General features: G+C 40.5%; 1 protein-coding gene across 1 annotated transcript in view; it reads left to right on the top strand.

Annotated features, from left to right (window-relative positions):
• Window positions 1-1,767: 1,767 nt before the first annotated feature.
• Window positions 1,768-19,310, top strand: part of slc25a46 (solute carrier family 25 member 46) — a 29,536-nt gene continuing 11,993 nt past the window's right edge. Inside the window, exons 1-3 of the mRNA XM_080189030.1 lie at window positions 1,768-2,097; window positions 15,301-15,343; window positions 16,013-16,070. Of these exons, the coding sequence (XP_080045156.1) occupies window positions 1,851-2,097; window positions 15,301-15,343; window positions 16,013-16,070 (348 nt within the window). The 5' untranslated portion in view covers window positions 1,768-1,850. The remainder of the gene's footprint in view (window positions 2,098-15,300; window positions 15,344-16,012; window positions 16,071-19,310) is intronic.

Genomic DNA, 19,310 nt, shown 5'->3' with positions numbered 1-19,310 from the left:
GATGAGTCCAATAAATACAAATTTTGATGCATCATTAAGAATGGTACATATTTTTTGGTTTAGTCAAACTTGTTGTGGATGGCTACTCTGGTTCCTCTATAGGGTTTATAGATATGTACGTCAGAGTTGGACTTGAGGCCTCGTAAACCCTACCAGACATTTGTGTGCATGCGAAAATCAGCCAAGTTGTTCAGAATCCTGCAATATACTTGTGTTAGCTAGATACACTTTTTCAGCATCTTCAGTGGACGTGTGGTGGGTTATCTGGGTGTAGAATAGTTCAAACACAGTGAAACCTCATCCAGCTTGATGGCATACCAAAACAGAGGCTAAGTGCAAGAACAAACCCCGTGCTTTCAGAAAGTTCATGGTCAGAATGACTTACTATATGTTTGGTCGAGTCATTAATTTAAAGTTAAAACCACTTCCGCTTAAGTGAGTTTACAGTGCAGCATGTTTCAAGCAGGTATTGTTTTGCAGTCATCTTTTGAAGGAATATAGTAGCACAAATGATCAAAGGAAAAGACAAAGGAAATTGCACATCTCAGACCAATGTAGGGCAGAAAGTAAAGTCACCATAGTCCCAGATGAGCTTAGGCTGTTCTTCCTTTTGAGGATGGGGGGAGCTGACTGGTGTTAGTTTAACTTGAGGATCATCACACTTCAGGTGAGGGGCAAGATTGAGAAGAAGGGCCTTTATAAATAACCTTGGCCAGCACAGGAATTGAACCTACATTTGTTGGCATTATTCTGCATCATTAACCAGCCATCCATTGTAACCCCCCCATTGTAGAGCATTGTGTTTGTTGTTGTTGTTTCCTTTACTGTTGATTTATCTTCCATAGCTGTCCTGATGAGTGCAATTAAACAAATGCGCTTAACTGTGGCAAATGTTTTTCGATGTTGGAAAATGTGAGGTCTTCAACTTGGACCTAGAGAGAATGAAACAGGGTACTATCTAATTTGGAAAGCTGGAAACTGTGGAGATCTTGAGAGACTTGAGGTGGGGATGGTTTCAGTGCTGCATGAAAATCATTGAAATTTCATGAACAAACACAGAAAATAATCCAAAAGGTTACTGGAATACAGCTGGAAGAATAAAATACAAGGAGATAGAAATAATGCCCCAACTGTACAAAGCCTTTTTTAAATTAGTGTCATAAGTAAGCTTACATTAACACTGCAATGAAGTAACTGAAAATCCCCTAGTCACCACACTTCCGCACCTGTTTGGCTACACTGAGGGAGAATTTAGCATGGCCAATGCACTTAACCCAGCACATCTTTCAGATAGCACCCAGGCAGACACAAGGAGAGCGTGCAAACTCCACACAGGTGGTGACTCAAACTGGGAATCGAACCCGGATCCCTGGTGCTGTGTTAACCACTGTGTAAACCGAGTGTGTGTCTTTATATGCCCTGTTTGTGATCAGAACTCTCCACTCACCTGACGACGGGACAGAGCCCCAAAAGCTAGTGGCTTTTGCTACCAAATAAACCTGTTGGACTTTAACCTGGTGTTGTGAGACTTCTTACTGTGCTAACCACTGTGCCACAGTTTTAAGTTCTGTGAGCAATTCTAGACTTTAGGAAGTACACAGAGTGCAGCACAGATTCACCTGAATGATATTGAATTCCAAAGGTTAAACTGGTCATAGATCGGAGATGTTAACACTGCCCTTTCTCTTCAGCTGCTGGGTGTTTCCAGCATTTTCTGGACTACAGTTCCCAGCATCCGTTGTGCGGTGACGTTGTTTCCGACGGTGATGTAATTTCCTGTTGTCCGGTGGTCTCCCTGGGCCTTGCCGAGCTGTCTTTTGACCGATTTCCTCCTCACCCCCACGGCTTCCATGTATTCCCGGCGGCCGCAGAGTTTTAATGAGGGGCTGAATGCCCGGGGTTGCGAGGATGTGCCGGCGGGAGGTGGATACGCCATGCCGGCAAGGTCATGGGAGTGTGCCGACCCCTGGGTGGCTGAGAGCCGGTACCGGCCGCCAGCACCGGGGCCTTGGGGGGAGAGGCAAGCGCCAGCGGCGGCAACACCAGCCGGCAGCGCGGGGGCAGCGGCAGCCCCAGAATCGGCGGCCGGATCCACTGGCGAGTATTTACGATAAGGTTATGAGCAGTAAAAACAGAAAATACTGGAAAAACTCATGCCTGGCAGGACCTGTGCAAAGATAAACAGAGCTGTATGTTTGGAGTCATAGAGGTTTACAGCATGGAAACAGGCCTTTTGGCCCAACTGTTTGTAAGACTTCAGCGCTGAAAAGAGAGAGAAATGTGATGGATTTGACATTGTTAGGAGTGATGGAGGTCAGTGATGTGAACTAGGTGAGATTACACAACAATGTTTAGGATACAAGAGCAAGTGAGTGTTAATGGCAGTGTGAAGAGTTACAGAAGGTGCTGTTTCCTGCATTTTTTGATTTTATTTCAGATTCCCACTATCTGTAGTATTTTACTTTTATTTTAATGTTACTGTCAACTCCAGCTCCAGATGTGGAGATGCCGGTGTTGGACTGGGGTAAGCACAATAAGAAGTCTCACAACACCAAATTAAAGTCCAATAGGTTTATTTGATAGTAAACCCACAAGCATTTGGAGTTTGCCCCATCACCAGCTCCAGGCAGTGCTTGGGCCTCTGCAGCCACTGTTATCTGGCTTTGGGATGTTGCAGCTGCTGTCACTGACCTGCAATCCCTATAATGAGCAATAAAGTGCCCTGGGTGCTGTTGTTGCTGCTGCTTTCTGCTCAGCTGAGGCTGCTGAAGGAGGGTGAGGGTGTGCATCATCAGGCTGATAATGGGAATTGCCAAATATGAAACAATGGGCTGGATTTGTAAATACCAGCCTATTTCTCATTACTTTCAGTGATATGATGCTGAGCTTTCCCATTCTGCCCTCCTTGTAGTTGATTTTGACATTGGACAGGATGACAACTCTTGAGCACTAAATTAGAATTTCTGATTGTAATCTGTGTAAACAGTTTTTCAGTACTCATGACAGAACTGAAACTACTGCTAATAAAAATCAAAGATTGTATCCTGTATGAGTGCATTATCCTTCCTCAGCTGCTTTGACCTGTCTGCAGCCATTGACATACTTTATGCCTCTACTTTTGTTATCCAATTGAATGGACTGCCTCTGTGTAGTTCTTGTATATTCTATAGTAAGTAGTCAGTGAATCTCCTGTATTGACTACACTTCCTACTTCAGAATGGTTGTTCTAAATGTCCTTCAAGGTTCTGTTCTTGACCACCTCCTTTATATTTTGCTTGCATGCGGCCCCTAGGCAATATTTTCAAACACATCAGGTTCGCTATGAGCGCTACGACTCCTATCTTGTCACCAGAATCTCTCTTGATCCCTCCACTACCTCCATGTTGTCAAACTAATTGCTTATTTTACAAGCAAAGCTGGATGAGCAGAAGATTTCTCCAGTTAAAAAATAGGAAAACTGAGGCCATATTCTTCAGCCCCCACTGCAAACTGTTTCCTAATTGCCCCCTCCCTGGCCACTGTCTCTGCTGCAGTTTGGTTCAGCCAATGTTCAATTTAAGTCTGAACTGAGTTTTTGATCCCCATACCCAGTCTTATCACTGTTACTCCCTACATGATCTCTGTCAGACTGTTTTTGCTTCAGCCTGGTCTGCTGCTGAAACGTTCTGTTCTATGCCTTTGATTCCTTCAGATCCAGCTATTTAAGTGCTTTCCTGGCTGGAAAGTTAAAGTCTTCCAACTAAAGGGATATCCCAATGTGTCCCATCGCCATCTAAATGATAAAATGCTGGTAAAAGGTGGTGTAGAGCCAATTAGGAACCTAAAAGGGAACTTACACATGAAGGGGGGCGGGGGGGGGGGCATGACTGCGATACTAAATTAACATTTTGCATCTGTCTTTACCAAGGAGGTAGATGCTACCAAGCCACAGTGGCAGATGAGGAAACTCTGTCACTAGAACAGTTCAAAATTGATGAAGGAGAAGTGTCGACTAGATTGTCACTACTCAAAGATGACGAAGCACCAGGACCGATTGAGATTCATTAAAGGGTATTGGAAGATGAGACTAGGGAGTTAATTGTGGGGAATACAGAAATGGCAGAGATGCTAAATCAGTATTTTGCCTCAGGTTTCATAGTGGAGGACACTTGTATCATCCCAATAGTAATAGGTAATTGATTTGATTTATTATTGTCACATGTATTAGTATACAGCGAAAAGTATTGTTTCTTGCATGCTATACAGAGCATACTGTTCATAGAGAAGGAAAAAAGTGCAGAATGTAGAGTTACTGTCAAAGCTAGGGTGTAGAGAAAGATCAACTTAATGCAAGGTAGGTCCATTCAGAAGTCTAATGGCAGCAGGGATGAAGCTGTTCTTGAGTCAGTTGGTGTATGTTTTTAGACTTCTGTATCCTTCTCCTGATGGAAAAAGATACAGAAGAGAGAATGTCTGGGATGCGTCGGGTCCTTAATTATGCTGGCTGCTTTGCTGAGACAGCGGGAAGTGTAGACAGAGTCAGTGGATGGGAGGCTGGAACGCATGATGGATTAGGCTACATTCATGACCTTTTGTAGTTTTTTGCAGTCTTGGACAGAGCAGGAGCCATACCAAGCTGAGGTACAACTGGAAAGAATGTTTTCTATGACGCATCTGTAAAGGTTGGTGAGAGAAGGAAGGAACCTTAGAACAATCATCAATAGGGAAAAAGTGCTGAGCAAACTATTTGGATTAAAAGCAAACAAGTCCCCAGGGCCTGATAACTTACAACCTCAGGTCTTAAAGAAAGTGGAATGGAGACAGTGGATCCATTGGTTATACTATTCCAAAATTCCCTAAATACAGGAAAGGTTCCTTTTGGGAAAATGCTAATATGAAATCTTTATTCAAAAAGAGGGGGAGCCATAAAGTCAGAAACTATAGACCATTTAGTTTAATATCTGTTGTTGGGAAATTGTTAGAATCCATTATTAAGGAAATAATAAAAGAACATTTGGAAAGTCAAAGTGCCATCCATCAGAGTTTTATTAAGGGTAAATTATTTTACTCAGGATAAATTGTATTTGAATAATATGCTGGAGTTTTTCAAATATGTGACAGAAGGGATATCTAGAAGGCATTTGATAAGACGCTGTGCAAAAGTTTAACCAGAAGCTAAGTTCACATGGGGTTAGGGGTCATTTATTAGTTTGGATAGAAGTCTGGTTAACCAGCAGAAAGCTGAGTTGGGATAAATGAGTCTTTTTCTGTTTGGCAAGGTGTAACTAGTGGGGTGCCATAGTTGGGCCCTAACTACTTTAATGACTTGAACGTGGGGAATAGAAGGTACAATAGCCAAATTTGCAGATGACAGTGGAATAGATGGGATAGTGAGCTGCAATAAAGAAATAAGCAATTTACAAATGAATGTGGATAAGGTAGGTGAGCGGGCCACAATTTGGCAGATGGAGTTTAATGTGGTTAAGTGTGAGGTTATCCATTTTGATTGGAAAAGTTGAAAGTCAACTTATTATCTAAATAGAGCAGAACTGTAAAGTACTTTGGTTCAGAAGGATCTGGGTGTCCTCGTGCATGAATCGCAGAAAACTAGGATGCAGGTACAGCAGGTAATAAGGAAGGCAAATGGAATTTTGGCATTTGCCAACAGAATATTGTATAAAAGTAGGGAAGTGTTGCTGCAACTGTACGATGTGACTGTACCTGGAATATTGTGCACATTTTTGGTCCCTTTTACTTGAGGAAGGATGTAGTTGCATTGGGGGTTATTCAGAGGAAATTCACTAGATTGGACTCAATCTAGTGAATTTAAAAAGAGGGGTTGAGCAGTTTAGGTCTATACTCTTTGGAGTTTAGAAGAAAGATGAGGTCTAATTGAAGTATATAAGAAACTAAAGGGGATTGACATGATAAATGTAGAGAGGATGTTTCCTCTTGTAGGGCAATCTAGAATGAGAAGTCGTGGTTTCAGGATAAGGGGTAGCAGATTTAAAACAAGAATCAGGAGAAATTACTTCTCCCTAAGGGTTGTGAATCTGCGATTCGCCCGAGTGCTGGTGGATGCTGAGACATTGAGTAAATTTAAGGAGATGAACAGATTTTTAATTAGTAATGGGTTATGGAGAGTGGGCATGATTGTATTGAGTGGTGGAGTAGGAATTGTCTACTCCTGCACCTAGTTTTTATGTTTTTGAGTGGACAAATCGGGGTGCAGAGAAGTGTGAGGTGATGCATTTGGTAGGAAAAACATCGAAAGATAATATAAGAGACAATTCTTAAAGGGGAACAGGAGCAGAGGAAACTGGTGTATACGCATCAATCATTGAAGGTGACAAGACAGGTGGTGAGCAGTTAATAAAACATGTAGTATCCTGGGTTTTTTTAGAATCATAGAGGTTTACAGCATGGAAACAGGCCCTTCGCCCCAACTTGCCCATGCTGCCTTTTTTAAACCCCTAAGCTAGTTCCAATTGCCTGCATTTGGCCCATATCCCTCTATACCCATCATACCCATGTAACTATTAAAAAAAAACTTGAGACAAAAATGTACCTGCCTCTCTTACTACCTCAGGTAGCTTGTTCCAGACATTCACCACCCTCTGAAAAAATTGCCGCTCTGGACTCTTTTGTATTTCTCCCCTCTCACCTTAAACCTATGCCTTCTGGTTTTAGATTCCTTTACCTTTGGGAACAGATATTGAGTACCTAGCTGATCTATGCCCCACATTATTTTATAGACTTCTATAAGATCACCCCTCAGCATCCTACGCTCCAGAGAAAAAGGTCCCAGTCCATCCAGCCTCTCCTTATAGCTCAAACCATCAAGTCCCAGTGGCATCCTAGTAAATCTCTTCTGCACTCTTTCTAGTTTAATAATATCCTTACTATAATAGGTGACCAGAACTGTACACAGTATTCCAAGTGTGGCCTTACCAATGTTTTGTACAACTTCAACAAGACGTCCTAACTCCTGTATTCAATGTTCTGACCAATGAAACCAAGCATGCTGAACGTTTTCTTCACCACCCTGTCTACCTATGACTCCACTTTCAAGGAGTTATGAATCTGTACCTCGAGATCTTTGTTCTGTAACTCTCGCCAATGCCCTACCATTAACTGAGTAAGTCCTACCTTGGTTCAATCTACCAAAACGCATCACCTCACAGTTATCTAAATTAAACTCCATCTGCCATTCGTCAGCCCAATTGATCAAGATCCCATTGCAATTGGAGATAACCGTCTTCACTGTCCGCTATGCCATCAATCCTGGTGTCATCTGCAAGCTTACTAACCATGCCTCCTATATTCTCATCCAAATCATTAATATAAATGACAAATAACAATGGACCCAGCACCAATTCCTGAGGCACACTGTTGGTCACAGGTCTCCAGTTTGAAAAACAACCCTCTACAACTGCCCCCTGGCTTCTGTCATCAAATCAATTTTGTACCCATTTAGCTATCTCACCTTGGATCCCGTGAGATTTAACCTTATGCAACAATCCGCCGTGCGGTACCTTGTCAAAGGCCTTGCTAAAGTCCATGTAGACAACACCAACTGCACTGCCTTCATCTACCTTCTTGGCTACCCCTTCAAAAAAATTCAGTCAAATTTGAGAGACATGATTTTCCACTCACAAAGCCATGCTGACTGTCCCTAATCTGTCTTTGCATCTCTATATGCCTGTAGATCTTCTCTCTCAAAATACTCACCACAGATGTGAGGCTCATTGGCCTATAGTTCCCAGGCTTTTCCCTGCAGTCCTTTTTAAACAAAGGCACAACATTTGCCAGCTCCAATCTTCAGGCATCTCACCTGTGACTATCGTTGATTCAAATATCTCTGCTAGGAAACTCGCAATTTCCCCCCTAGTCTCCCACGATGTCTTGGGATACGCTTCATCAGGTTCCAGGGCCTCGATATCCTGAGTCATCCAGGGTTCCCTACTTCTACCAGCCTTGCCCTTCACTCAAAGAGGAACGTGCTTACCTTGCACCTTGGTTAGCACACTTTTGAAAGCCTCGCACTTACTAGATGGAGTGAGTGCAGAAGTGATTTCCAAGAATGGCTCCACCACGAGAAACCTCAGTTATAAGGGTAGACTGGAGAGGTTGGGACTGCTCTACTTGGAGAGAAGACGACAAGGAGATTTGATAGAGGTGCTCAAAACTGAGAGGTGGCTGGACAAAATAGATAGGGAGAAACTGTTCTTGCTTATAAAAGAATTGACAAGAGAAAGCACAAATTTAAAGTGATTTGCAAAAATAGCAAATGTGATGTGAGAAAAAACATTTTCTCATGAGTGGTTTGGATCTGGAATGCATGAATTGCAGTGGAGGCAGGTTCAAATGAGGCATTTGAGAAGGTATTAGATGATTGTTTCCATTCAAATAATGTGGTACTTAGGAAAGACGAAGAAAAGCAATAACAAAATGGAGAACAGAGGTGACTGAGGGATTGTCAATCAAAATTTTGATTTTGTACAAGGACATAATCCTTTCGGTGAGGCTTCACTTTTAAAACATAGAGGAATAGGAAGTGCAGCAGAAAGAAACAGGTCTTTTTGGAATCAACCTTAATCATTAAGGTGTAAGGTCCAGCCAAGAAATTGTGATGCGGGTGAGGGGCAAATGATGGTGCCTTCAAAGGTGACTGATGCTTAGACCATGTCCTGGAGGAAATGAAATAAACAACATTTTTATTACTCTGTTTATTAGCGTGGATAAGATCATGATTTGATCATTCAGCCATTAAATTGAGAGCATTATTGATTCTTTGGATCACATGTCTGAGGATGTGTGATCCAAAGAAAACTGATGAAGAACAATTGATCATCACCAAAATGGTGGATTTGGATAGGAGGAGGCTGTTATTTTGAAACAGGACAAAGTGGGTGAGAACTGAATTCTGAGAAAGAATTTGATTGAATGATCAATGCAAACAGAACAACTTGAAGAAATCCAGCTAGTCTTCCGCATAGCTTTAGTGGGAGACCATGTATAGTTGTAATTTGTTTAGAAGTGCATGCTGTTAGAAAGGCAGTACTCTAATCATGAGTAACTTTAATCTTAATGTAGATTTGGAAAATCAAAATGGCAGAGGTAGTCATGAGGAAGAATTCATCGACTATATTTGGGACAGCTTCCTGGAACATTCCTGGTATGGATCCAATCAGGGATCAGACTATTTTGGACTTGATACTGTGCAATGAGGCAGGTTTAATAAACCATTTCAAGAATAAAAGAAGGAAGCAGTGACCATAACATCGTAGAATTTAGCATTCAGTTTAAGAGTGCAAAATGTGGGTCAGAAATAAGGGTAATTATACAGGAATGAGGGCAGATTTGGCTGAAGTGGACTGGAAAGATAGTTTAGCAAGAAAGACAGTTGATCAGCAATAGCAGACGTTTCTGAAAGTAGTTCATGATTTGCAACATATAGAACTGTAAAATCCTTTTTAGACCCATCAAGTTCACTGGACCCTATCCCCTTAACCCCACGTATTTCTCCTGCTAGTCCCCCTGACACTGAGGGGCAATTTAGCATAGACAATCAACCTAATTGGCACACCTTTGGGAGGAAACGAGCACCTGGGGAAAACCCATACGGATACAGGGAATGTGCAAATTCCACATAGACAGTGAATTGAGGCTGGAATTGAACCTGGTCCCTGGCACAGAGGTGCAGTACTGCTGAACTGTGCCAGTGTGCCACCCTATATATTCCGATGAAGAAAGATTCTAACGGAAGATAAATCAACCATGGTTAACCACGGAAAATAAGGATTGTATTAAACTAAAACAAAACCATACAATGTGGCAAAGATTAGTGGTAAGCCAGGGGATTGGAAACATTTTAAAAACAACAAAAGATGACAAGAAAATGAAGAGGGAGTAGATAAACTAGACAGCAAGAACTTTTTCGAATGTATAAAAATGAAGAGAGACCAAAGTGAGCATAAGCCCCTTGGAGAATGAGACTGGGGAAATTATGAGGGATTAGGAAATGGCAGAGGGCTGAAATACTTTGCGTCAGTCTTGATGCTGGAAGGTTATTAACATTCCAAAAATACTAAATAATCAAGAGTTAGAAGGGGATGGAAATAAATACAATAACAATTGCTAGAGAAAAAAATAGTAAGAAATAAATGCCACAACAATCACTAGAAAAAGAAAGTACTATGAAGGCTGATAAGCCCCTTGGACCTGATGGATTGCATCTCAGTATATTAAAGGAAGTAGCTACAGAGATAGTGGCTGCACTGGTAGCAGTCTTCCAAGAAAAGTCCCAGAAGATTAATAAACTGCCAATGTAACATTTTATTTCAAAAAGGTGGGAGATGAAAAACAGGAAACTATCAACCAGTTAGCTTAACTTCACGTTCGCAGAGTGGTTAGCACTGCTGCCTCACTGCGTCAGGGACCCAGTTCAGTTCCCGGCTTAAGTCACTACCTTTGCGGCGTCTGCAAGTTCTCCCCTTGTCTGTGTGGGTTTCCTCTGGATGCTCCGATTTCCTACCCCAGTCTGAAAGACATGCTGGTTAGGTGCATTGGCCATGCAAATTTCTCCCTCGGTGTAACCAAATAGGCTCCAGAGTTTGGCAACCAGGCAATTTGCACAGTAACTTAGTTTTGTGAAGGGGAGGTCATGCCTCACTAATTTAATTGAGTTTTTTGAGGAAGTGACAAAGATGATTGATGAGGGTCGATAAGTGGATGTTATCTACATGGACTTCAGTAAGGTCTTTGACATGTTACCTCAAGGCAGACTGGTGCAGAAGGTGAAGTCGCATGGGATCAGAGGTGAGCTGGCAAGGTGGATACAGAACTGGTTTGGTCATGGAAGACTGAGAGTAGCAGTGGAAAAGTGTTTTTGAATGGAGGGCTGTGACAAATGGCGTTCCTCAGGGATCAGTGCTGGGACCTTTGCTATTTTGTGATATATAAATTATTTGGAGGAAAATGTAACTGGCTTGATTAGCAAGTTTGCGGACAACACAATGGCTGCTGGATTTGTGGATAGCGATGAGGACCATCAGAGGTTACACCAGGATATAGATCAGTTGAAGGCTTGGGCGGAGAGATGGCAGATGGAATTTAATCTGGACAAATATGAAGTAATGTATTTTGGAAGGTCTAATACCGATAGGAAATATACAGTAAATGGCAGAATCCTCAAGAGTATTGATAAGCAGAGGGATCTGGGTGTGCAGGTACACAGGTCACTGAAAGTGGCAACACAGGTGGAGGAGGTAGTCAAGAAGGCATACGGCATGCTTGCCTTCATCAGCCAGGCTATTGAGTTTAAAAATTGGCAAATCATGTTACAGCTTTATAGAATCTTAGTTAGGCTGCACTTGGAATATTGCGTTCAATTCTGGTTGCCATGGTACCAGAAAGATGTGGAAGCTTTGGAGGGAGTACAGAAAAGATTTACCAGAATGTTGCCTGGTATGGAGGGTATTAGTTATATGGAAAAGTTGAAGAAACTTGGTTTGTTCTCACTGGAGCAATGGAGGTTGAAGGGTGACCTGATAGAAGTCTACAAGATTATGAGGGGCATGGACAGAGTGGCTAGTCAGAAGCTTTTTCCCAGGGTGGAAGAGTCAATTACAAAGGGGCATAGGTTTAAGGTGCGTGGGACAAGGTTTAAAGGAGATGTACGAGGCAAATTATTTTAGGGCAGTGGGTGTCTGGAACTTGCTGCCAAGTGAGGTAGTGGAAGCAGATACGATCGTGAGTTTTAAGGGGTGTCTGGAGAAATACATGAATAGGATGCGAATAGAGGGATATGGTCCCCGGAAGGGTAGGGGGTTTTAGTTCAGTCAGGCAGCATGGTTGGTACAGGCTTGGAGGGCTGAAGAGCTTTTTTTTGTGCTGTAATGTTCTTTGTTCTTAACTGCAGTATTGATGTAAGACTACTTGTGGCACTAATAAATACACTTAATCATTGGGAAAATGTAAGGGGCCATTGTAAAAGAATGTAATAGCATAGCTTCATGAAGGGGAAATCATGCCTGGGAATTTTATTCTTTGAGCTGATAACGAGCAGTACAGACAAAGGGGAACCAGTAGAAGTGATATACTTAGATTTCTAAAAAATGTTCAGTAAGATACTGCACAGAAAGCTGCTTAATAAGATAAGACACCATGATGTTGAGGGTGGTATATCAACATGGATGGAGGATTAGGTAACTGATAGAGTTGGAATAAGAGGTGCATCTTCAGGGTGGCTACCTGTAACCAATGGGAGTGCCACAGGGATCCATACTAGGGCCACAATTATTTACAGTATAAATGACTTGCATGAGGGAAGTGAATGTGCTCTTTGTGAATGATACAAAAGTACGTGGGAAGCTCAGTGATGAGGATGGGATGGAGTTTACAGAGGAATATAAACAGGTTAGCTGAGGCAAAAGTTTGGCAAATGGAATATGTAGGAAAATGTGAAGTTTCGCACTTCAGCAGGAAGAGTAAAGGAACTAAATATTTGAATAAAGAAAGACTGCAGAAAACTGGAGCACAGAGGGATTTGGGTGTCATATTGCATAAATCACAAAAGGCTGGCATGCAAGTTCAACACCTCTGATTTTAATCTTAATGTCTTTGAAAAAGTTCCTTCTTCCTTCCTAAGGTAGTTTTGCCTCTACTTTCTCTTTCCTCCTTTTAGATTCTCCTTGAAATGTACATTTTTGACAAAGGTTTTGGTCATTGGCCCTCATAGCTCCTTATGTGGTGCAGGGTTACTATTTGAGAATCAAATAGTTACTTGATAAATGTCTGCTTTACTATATTACTAAATAATTACAAGCAGTTGTTGTTGTGCAGGTGTTTTTATTAACATATCGGGCATCAGAATTGAATTGCCACTCTGCTCCAAATTATTTATCTGTAAATCCAGCTGCTCCTTTGTCGCTCGATCTTCCAACTCCAGTTGAATTTTCTTTGGGTTTATCTGTCTGGGGGAGCTTAGGGTGGTCGAGTGATCTGTGGATGGGGAGGCAGGTGATCAATGGTGAGATGTTCATGGGAGTCGAATGGAAGGGGGTCTGGTTAGTGTGGCGATAGGAGCCCGTTAGAAGTGGTTTTCATTCTTCTAACATTTCCTGGGTAACTATTAAGACAGTTGGAACCGTCCAGAGTTTTAATTTAAATTACACTTTTGGTTCCAATTGCTGAGCAATTGCTCAATGGAAGTTTGAACTTGCTGAGCAATCCGTACCTGGAGTCTTTGGGGAGAGGAATGTTGGTGTTGCCCGGGATCTGTTTGTGGTATCCACTCCCAGTTATGAGTTCCGGAAGCTTGGAACGTATGGGCCATTGTGTTGTGTTTACAATCTAATCTTGGTCTCGTAAATTCTGATCACGTTATTCTCAAATAGTTACCCTGCACCTGTTCAATTATTTGCACTATGCACAGTAGATCTGACATCATTATGCCTTTAGTTGATTCTTTATTATTCATTTTGTAATGTTAAAAGATACTGTAGATAATCTTCCCCTGTTAAATGTCTCAATATCACAGTATATTTTTATATTTTTCAGTTTTTTTTCTGATATCACTACTATGCTCCTGGCATTTGGTCGTTATTTCCAGTTCTTGTAAAATCAATTTATTTTATAGCTGTGAGGATATTTACAGTCTACATTGTATTTGCGATTCCAAAGTCCAAACCAATCTTTAACTTTGTAGATGGCACCGATTTGTGGGGGGGTGGTAGTGGTGGGTGCAGGTGGTGAGTCATTTACCGCACAGAAAATTACCATTAAGCCAATTGATTCCATGCCACCAATCCAGTCAGTCTGCAACAAATTACAGGAGGATATTAATAAACTTGCACAATGGGCATATAATTAGCAAATGGAGTTCAACACTGTTAAATGTGAAATAGTAGATTTTGGTGGGAAGAGTAGGTGGAAAATTATTGCTTAGAAGATGCAAGTCTGGAAAAGGGAGAGGAACAAAGGGATACTGTGGTACAAGTACACCAATCATTAAAAGATTTGTCACAGGTTAGCAAGATCAAAACGAAAAGCAAACCATATATAAGGTTTAACTTTTAGAGGGATGCAATTGAAAAGTAAGGAAGTTATTCTAAATCCTGAAACTTATTTAGAGCATGCTTGTAGTACCGTGTGCAATTCTGGTTGCCATATTATAAAAAAGAATATAAAGCCACTGGTAGGGGTGTAGAAATGATTTACAAGGATAAGAAATGTGTGAGGATACAAATCAGGAAGGGATTGACTATCTGGGTCTCTTTTCTCTTGAATAAAAAGTGACCTCTGAAGCTTTTGAAACTGAAAGGTTTTGATCGAATATGTGCAGAGCGAATATTTCCTATTGTGGGGAAGTGCATAACTAGAGGCCATCAGCAGAAGATAGCCACTAATAAATCAAAGGGAATTCAGAAAACTCTTCTGCACCAAAAGAATGGTAAGAATGTGGAATTCACTATCATGGAGTGGTTGAAGAGAAGATTAGGTTTCCATTTAAGGGGAAACTAGACAATCATGCAAGGGGTAATAAACTAAATGGCAGTAGTAAGTGGTAATAGGTGGAGGATTTAGATGGCAGCGAGCTATATTCGGGTTCATTTTAATAAAAAGAACAGAGTTAATCCCTTTCCATATGTTTATCTCTTTGCCCTTACAGGGCAAATAGCTTATGTACTTAAGCTGGTATCTGTATTTTTGTCAAATGCAGCTTCTATGCAAGAATTTCTGATGTATTTGCACCATCAGTATCTGCTTGCATTAATTAAATTTCATGTGCATGGAAGGTCAAGGTGTTTAAAATGCACCTTAAAAGAAAAATTGAATAGTAACTGAGATATTTTATCATATAAGCTGAATGCATGGTGACGACATGAGAATAGTGTGAACTCGAGCAGGATGGAACATCAATAAAATGGTTTGATACTGAATCAGTATTGATGCAATTGTGAACGTTTCCTGGATTTTGAAGTTATATAGTTGACTTCAGATTAGCATTATCACATTACAAAACACTTATTTGATGCTTTCATGCCAGAACAAAGACTGCAAGGATAAAAATTAGATATAAAGCCTTATATTTGAGTAGTGTACAATTATTTTAATGTACGAAATGGTTTTTATACCAAGGCACTTGGTGCAGTGAGTTTTGAGGACCTGCTTAAGGTCCCCTACTTAACTAGAAGTTCTTGGCCATTCTTTATGAATGAAGATAGAGAAGCAGTTGGTAAATATAATTAATAGATGCTGCATGTAGTTTGAAAAATCAATTGTGTAACATTTTCTCCTGTTTTTATTTTGTTACAGATCAGTTAAATAGATTTGCAGGGTTTGGTGTTGGTCTTGCAAGGTACAGTATTTATGCTTTTGTTCACATTTCTTGCTGACGTGAGCTGACATTTGGGGCTGTTGCTTTGAACCAAACATGATGCTTCATTTAAAATAATTAAGCAAGTTTATATCTTTTTAAAAAATACTAATAAATATTATATTTTCTGCTTGATGTCAGTGTCTTGATAAGAGCTATACAAGGGAAAGTTGATTCTTTAAAAGTCTCTGACTGGAAGAGGAAAAATACCTTTAAAATATTCTGGTGTTCTCTACCAAATGCATAAAACTAAAATGATCTGACTGAAAAAATAAAAATGTAGCACCATATTAAGTTTAAATTAACCTTGTATCATTTCAGAGAAAAATAATATGAGCAATAGGGCCATAGTTAATGATCCTTCATTAAACACCTAATTTGGGATGATTAGTTTTCAAGTGAGGAAATTATAACAGTCCTGTGTTACATCATTTAGATCGTTGATAAATGATTCATAAATTAATAATCAAGGCAATGGGAGTAGGTGGTTCTCGCGTGTCGGTGCAGACTCAGTGGGCTGAAGTATCTCTGCTGCACTGTATGATTCTTTGCCTATGTTTCTTAGTTTTTGTTTGGACAAGTCCGTTGGAACATGATTGAAATCTTTTGTGTGCTCAGGATTTTTGTCTAATTCTACTTTTTCATTTAAAGTCTCTTCACAGAAAATGTTTTGGCTCATCCCTGTATTGTTTTTCGCCGTCAATGTCAGGTATGAAATAATGGGGCGGGAGGACTTGTTGTACTTGGAGACTGCGAGGATAAAAATTAGATATAAGGCCTTGTATTCAAGTAGTGTACAATTATTTTAACGTACAAAACGGCTTTTATACCAAGGCGCTTGGTGCAGTGAGTTTTGAGGACCTGCTTAAGGCCCCCTACTTAACAAGAAGTTTTTGGTCATTCTTTATACAGTTGCTATGTGGCAGTCACTATAGTATTGCAAAATTGTTCAAAGTATATCATCAGATTTCTGATGTATTTGACTATATTGTTTGGAGAGATCTATACATCTACCAACCGTAGAATCTTAAGGACACCATCCAGGATGGCACTGAATCCTCAAGACCATAAATTTCTAGGTTTAACTCCCAGCTCATGCTAAATTAGATGACAGTAACCAAATTAACAATAGGAGTACAAATATCAAAACCCTCCCTTTGTGGACTCGGGAAATATAAACAAATTAACGTGTCCCATAGCTGATTGCTTCAACTGATTCTTCAGGATGCATATCATAATTGGCATCAATCTGTTATCTAAATTTTTAATTAAAGAAAGGTCACTTTGGCAAAGTACTAGTGGATTTTCGTTGCCTGAAATCTTTCTGCACTTTGACATCAGCAAAGCAGGAGTGCAGACAATTGGAAAAATTCTTTTTTCTATCACCTATCAAAATGCCTCAGTGATTTATAGATTGAAAACTTGTGAAGTGCCTTGGGCTGCCTTTTTACATTAAAAGCAGCACATAAAAGCAATTTGTTACAAAATCAAAATAATCCAACTGCTTTTTTGAGTTATATGAACTTCTTCCAGACTCTCTTTGTAAATACTTTTAGTGCTTAAACCTTAAAATTTCTTGAGACACTTTTTTAATACTGAGGCTCTCCAAAATGAAGCAGGCTAAGGTCCATATGGGAATCAGTGGTGAGATTATGTATTATATATTGTTGTGATGAAGGTAATGAAATTAAATTATTTGGAATGATATGGAACAAATGGAGACCACTTGGCCATGTCTATGCTGGCTCACTGGCTGAGCTACCCAATTAATCCTTCTCTTGCTCTTTTCCCATGGCATTGTAAATATTTTCACATCAACTTTATATCCAATTCTCTTTCAAAAACTGCAATTGAAACTGCCACTTTTCAGGAAATGCATTCCAGATCCCAACAACCTGTTCTAATTTTAAAAAAAAATTAACTTCTAAGAGCAGTGTGCTGGTTTGCTGGCATGTTCCCCACCTTCAGGCCATTTTAAAAATGGATAGATGTTAGTGAGATGGTGTTTGGGAGACTTGGATGGATGGATTCCAGCCTAATAGATGATGGCAGTCTGCCCACAGCAGACCAGGCAAAACTAGCACTACAAAGGAATTTTTATCCCTTCCCAAACCCATGGCTGCATTTGTTGGATGACCACAGCTAGGGTCACATCAACAGCTCCCACCTTTGATGGTGGGATGGCCAAACTTTGGGAGCTCTCTCTGTTTGGGGGGGCAAGCAGGCACCCAGGCCACAGATTGGTCAGATATCTAAAAATCATGTAGGCTGTCAGGTGTCAACATGATCTGAGTTTGGACCTGAAAGTGGTTCCATTGTTTGGGTCCCATCCTCAAAACAAAAATGCTGCCCAATATTCCAGCTGAGGATTAAACAGTGTTCTTTAAAAGTTTAACGTAATTTCTTTGCTTTTGGGCACTTCTCATAAGACCATAAGACATAGGAGCAGAAGCAAACCATTCAGCCCATCAAGTCTGCCCTATCATTCAATGAGATCATGACTGATCTGATATGACCATCCTCAACTCCACTTTCCCGCCTTAGCCCCATTACTCTCGATTTCATTACTGAATAAAGATCTGTCTATTTCAGCCTTGAAAATACTTAATGACTCAGCCTGTACAGTTCTCTGCAGTAAAGAATTGCACAGATTCACTACTCTCTTGGGTCTTCATCTCTTTCTTAAATGGGCGACGTTTTTACTTTTGAGACTGTGCCCTCTATTGTAGACTCTGCCACAAGGGGAAACAACCTTTCAGCATCTAACTTGTTAACTCTTTGAGAATTCTATATGCCTCAGTAAGGTCGCCTCTCATTCTTCTAAACTCCAGTGAGTACAGGACCAAACTACTGCTCCTCTTCTCATTTTTTTAAAAAAAAAGCCCCTCCATACCCAGAATAGACTAGTGAACCTCCTCTAGACTGCTTGCAATGTCCATATATCTTTCCTTAAGTAAGTGGACCAAAACTGTTCACTGTATAGCAGGTGTGATCTAATAATGCTTTTATGGGTTTAGCATGATTTCTCTATTCTTCGAAATAAAGGCCAACATTCCATTTGCCTTCTCAATTACCTGCTGAACTTGAATGCTAGCTTTTTGTGATTTATGCTCAAGGTCCCCAGTTTCCCATTTAAATACTCAGCTCATTATTCTTCCTCCCAAAATGCATGGCTTCACATTTTCCGACATTATATTCCATCTGCAAAGTTTTTGCCCACCCACTTAACCTCATTATACCCCTATGTCAATAAAGCTAAGGATCTCATCCTTATTTAATTGATTTCTTGATGTCTCTTGCCAGCTTCAAAGAGAAAAAGACTTCGGAAGAAAAGTCTTATTGGACTTGCAACATTAACTCTGTTCCTGCCCCCATAGATAGTGCAAGACATGCTGAGTTTTTACAACTTTTTGTTTTCATTGGCATTTATAGGGTGCCTTTCACAACCGCAGGATGTCACAAAGCGCTTTACAGCCAATTAAGTACTTTTGAAATGTAGTTACTTAGCCTTAGTCATGCAGGCGAACAGCAGCAAGTTTGTGCACAGCTCTGTGATAATGACCATGTTATCTATTTTTATGTTAATTAAGAGATAGGTATTTGTCCCACTTGGGCCAAGCAATTTTGAGTGACACTTTTTGAATGCAGTCATCATCTTTAAAATAGTACCATGGAATATTTTTTGTTTACTGGAGAGGACGGATGGTGTAACAGGTCATCGTCCAACTGTCATTTGACAGTGCAGGAATCCCTCACTACTGTTTTGGAATGAAGTATCAGTATTGGTGTTTGCCCAAATCCTGGAGTGATACCAAATTCATAGGCTTGTGACTCATAGCATGAGTACCATCAGCTGAACCATGGCTGACAACCACTCTATACATGCAAGGTATCTTGGCTCTTGTGCTCTTTAAAATTGTACAATTTATTTCATGCATTTGTTAATCCC

The sequence above is a fragment of the Carcharhinus amblyrhynchos genome, chromosome 5 (assembly GCF_965287045.1).
Source record: "Carcharhinus amblyrhynchos chromosome 5, sCarAmb.v2.hapA, whole genome shotgun sequence".
Classification (NCBI taxonomy): Eukaryota; Metazoa; Chordata; class Chondrichthyes; order Carcharhiniformes; family Carcharhinidae; genus Carcharhinus; species Carcharhinus amblyrhynchos.
The sequence above is the reverse complement of the archived record's forward strand: the minus strand, read 5'-3'. Positions and strand labels throughout refer to the sequence as shown.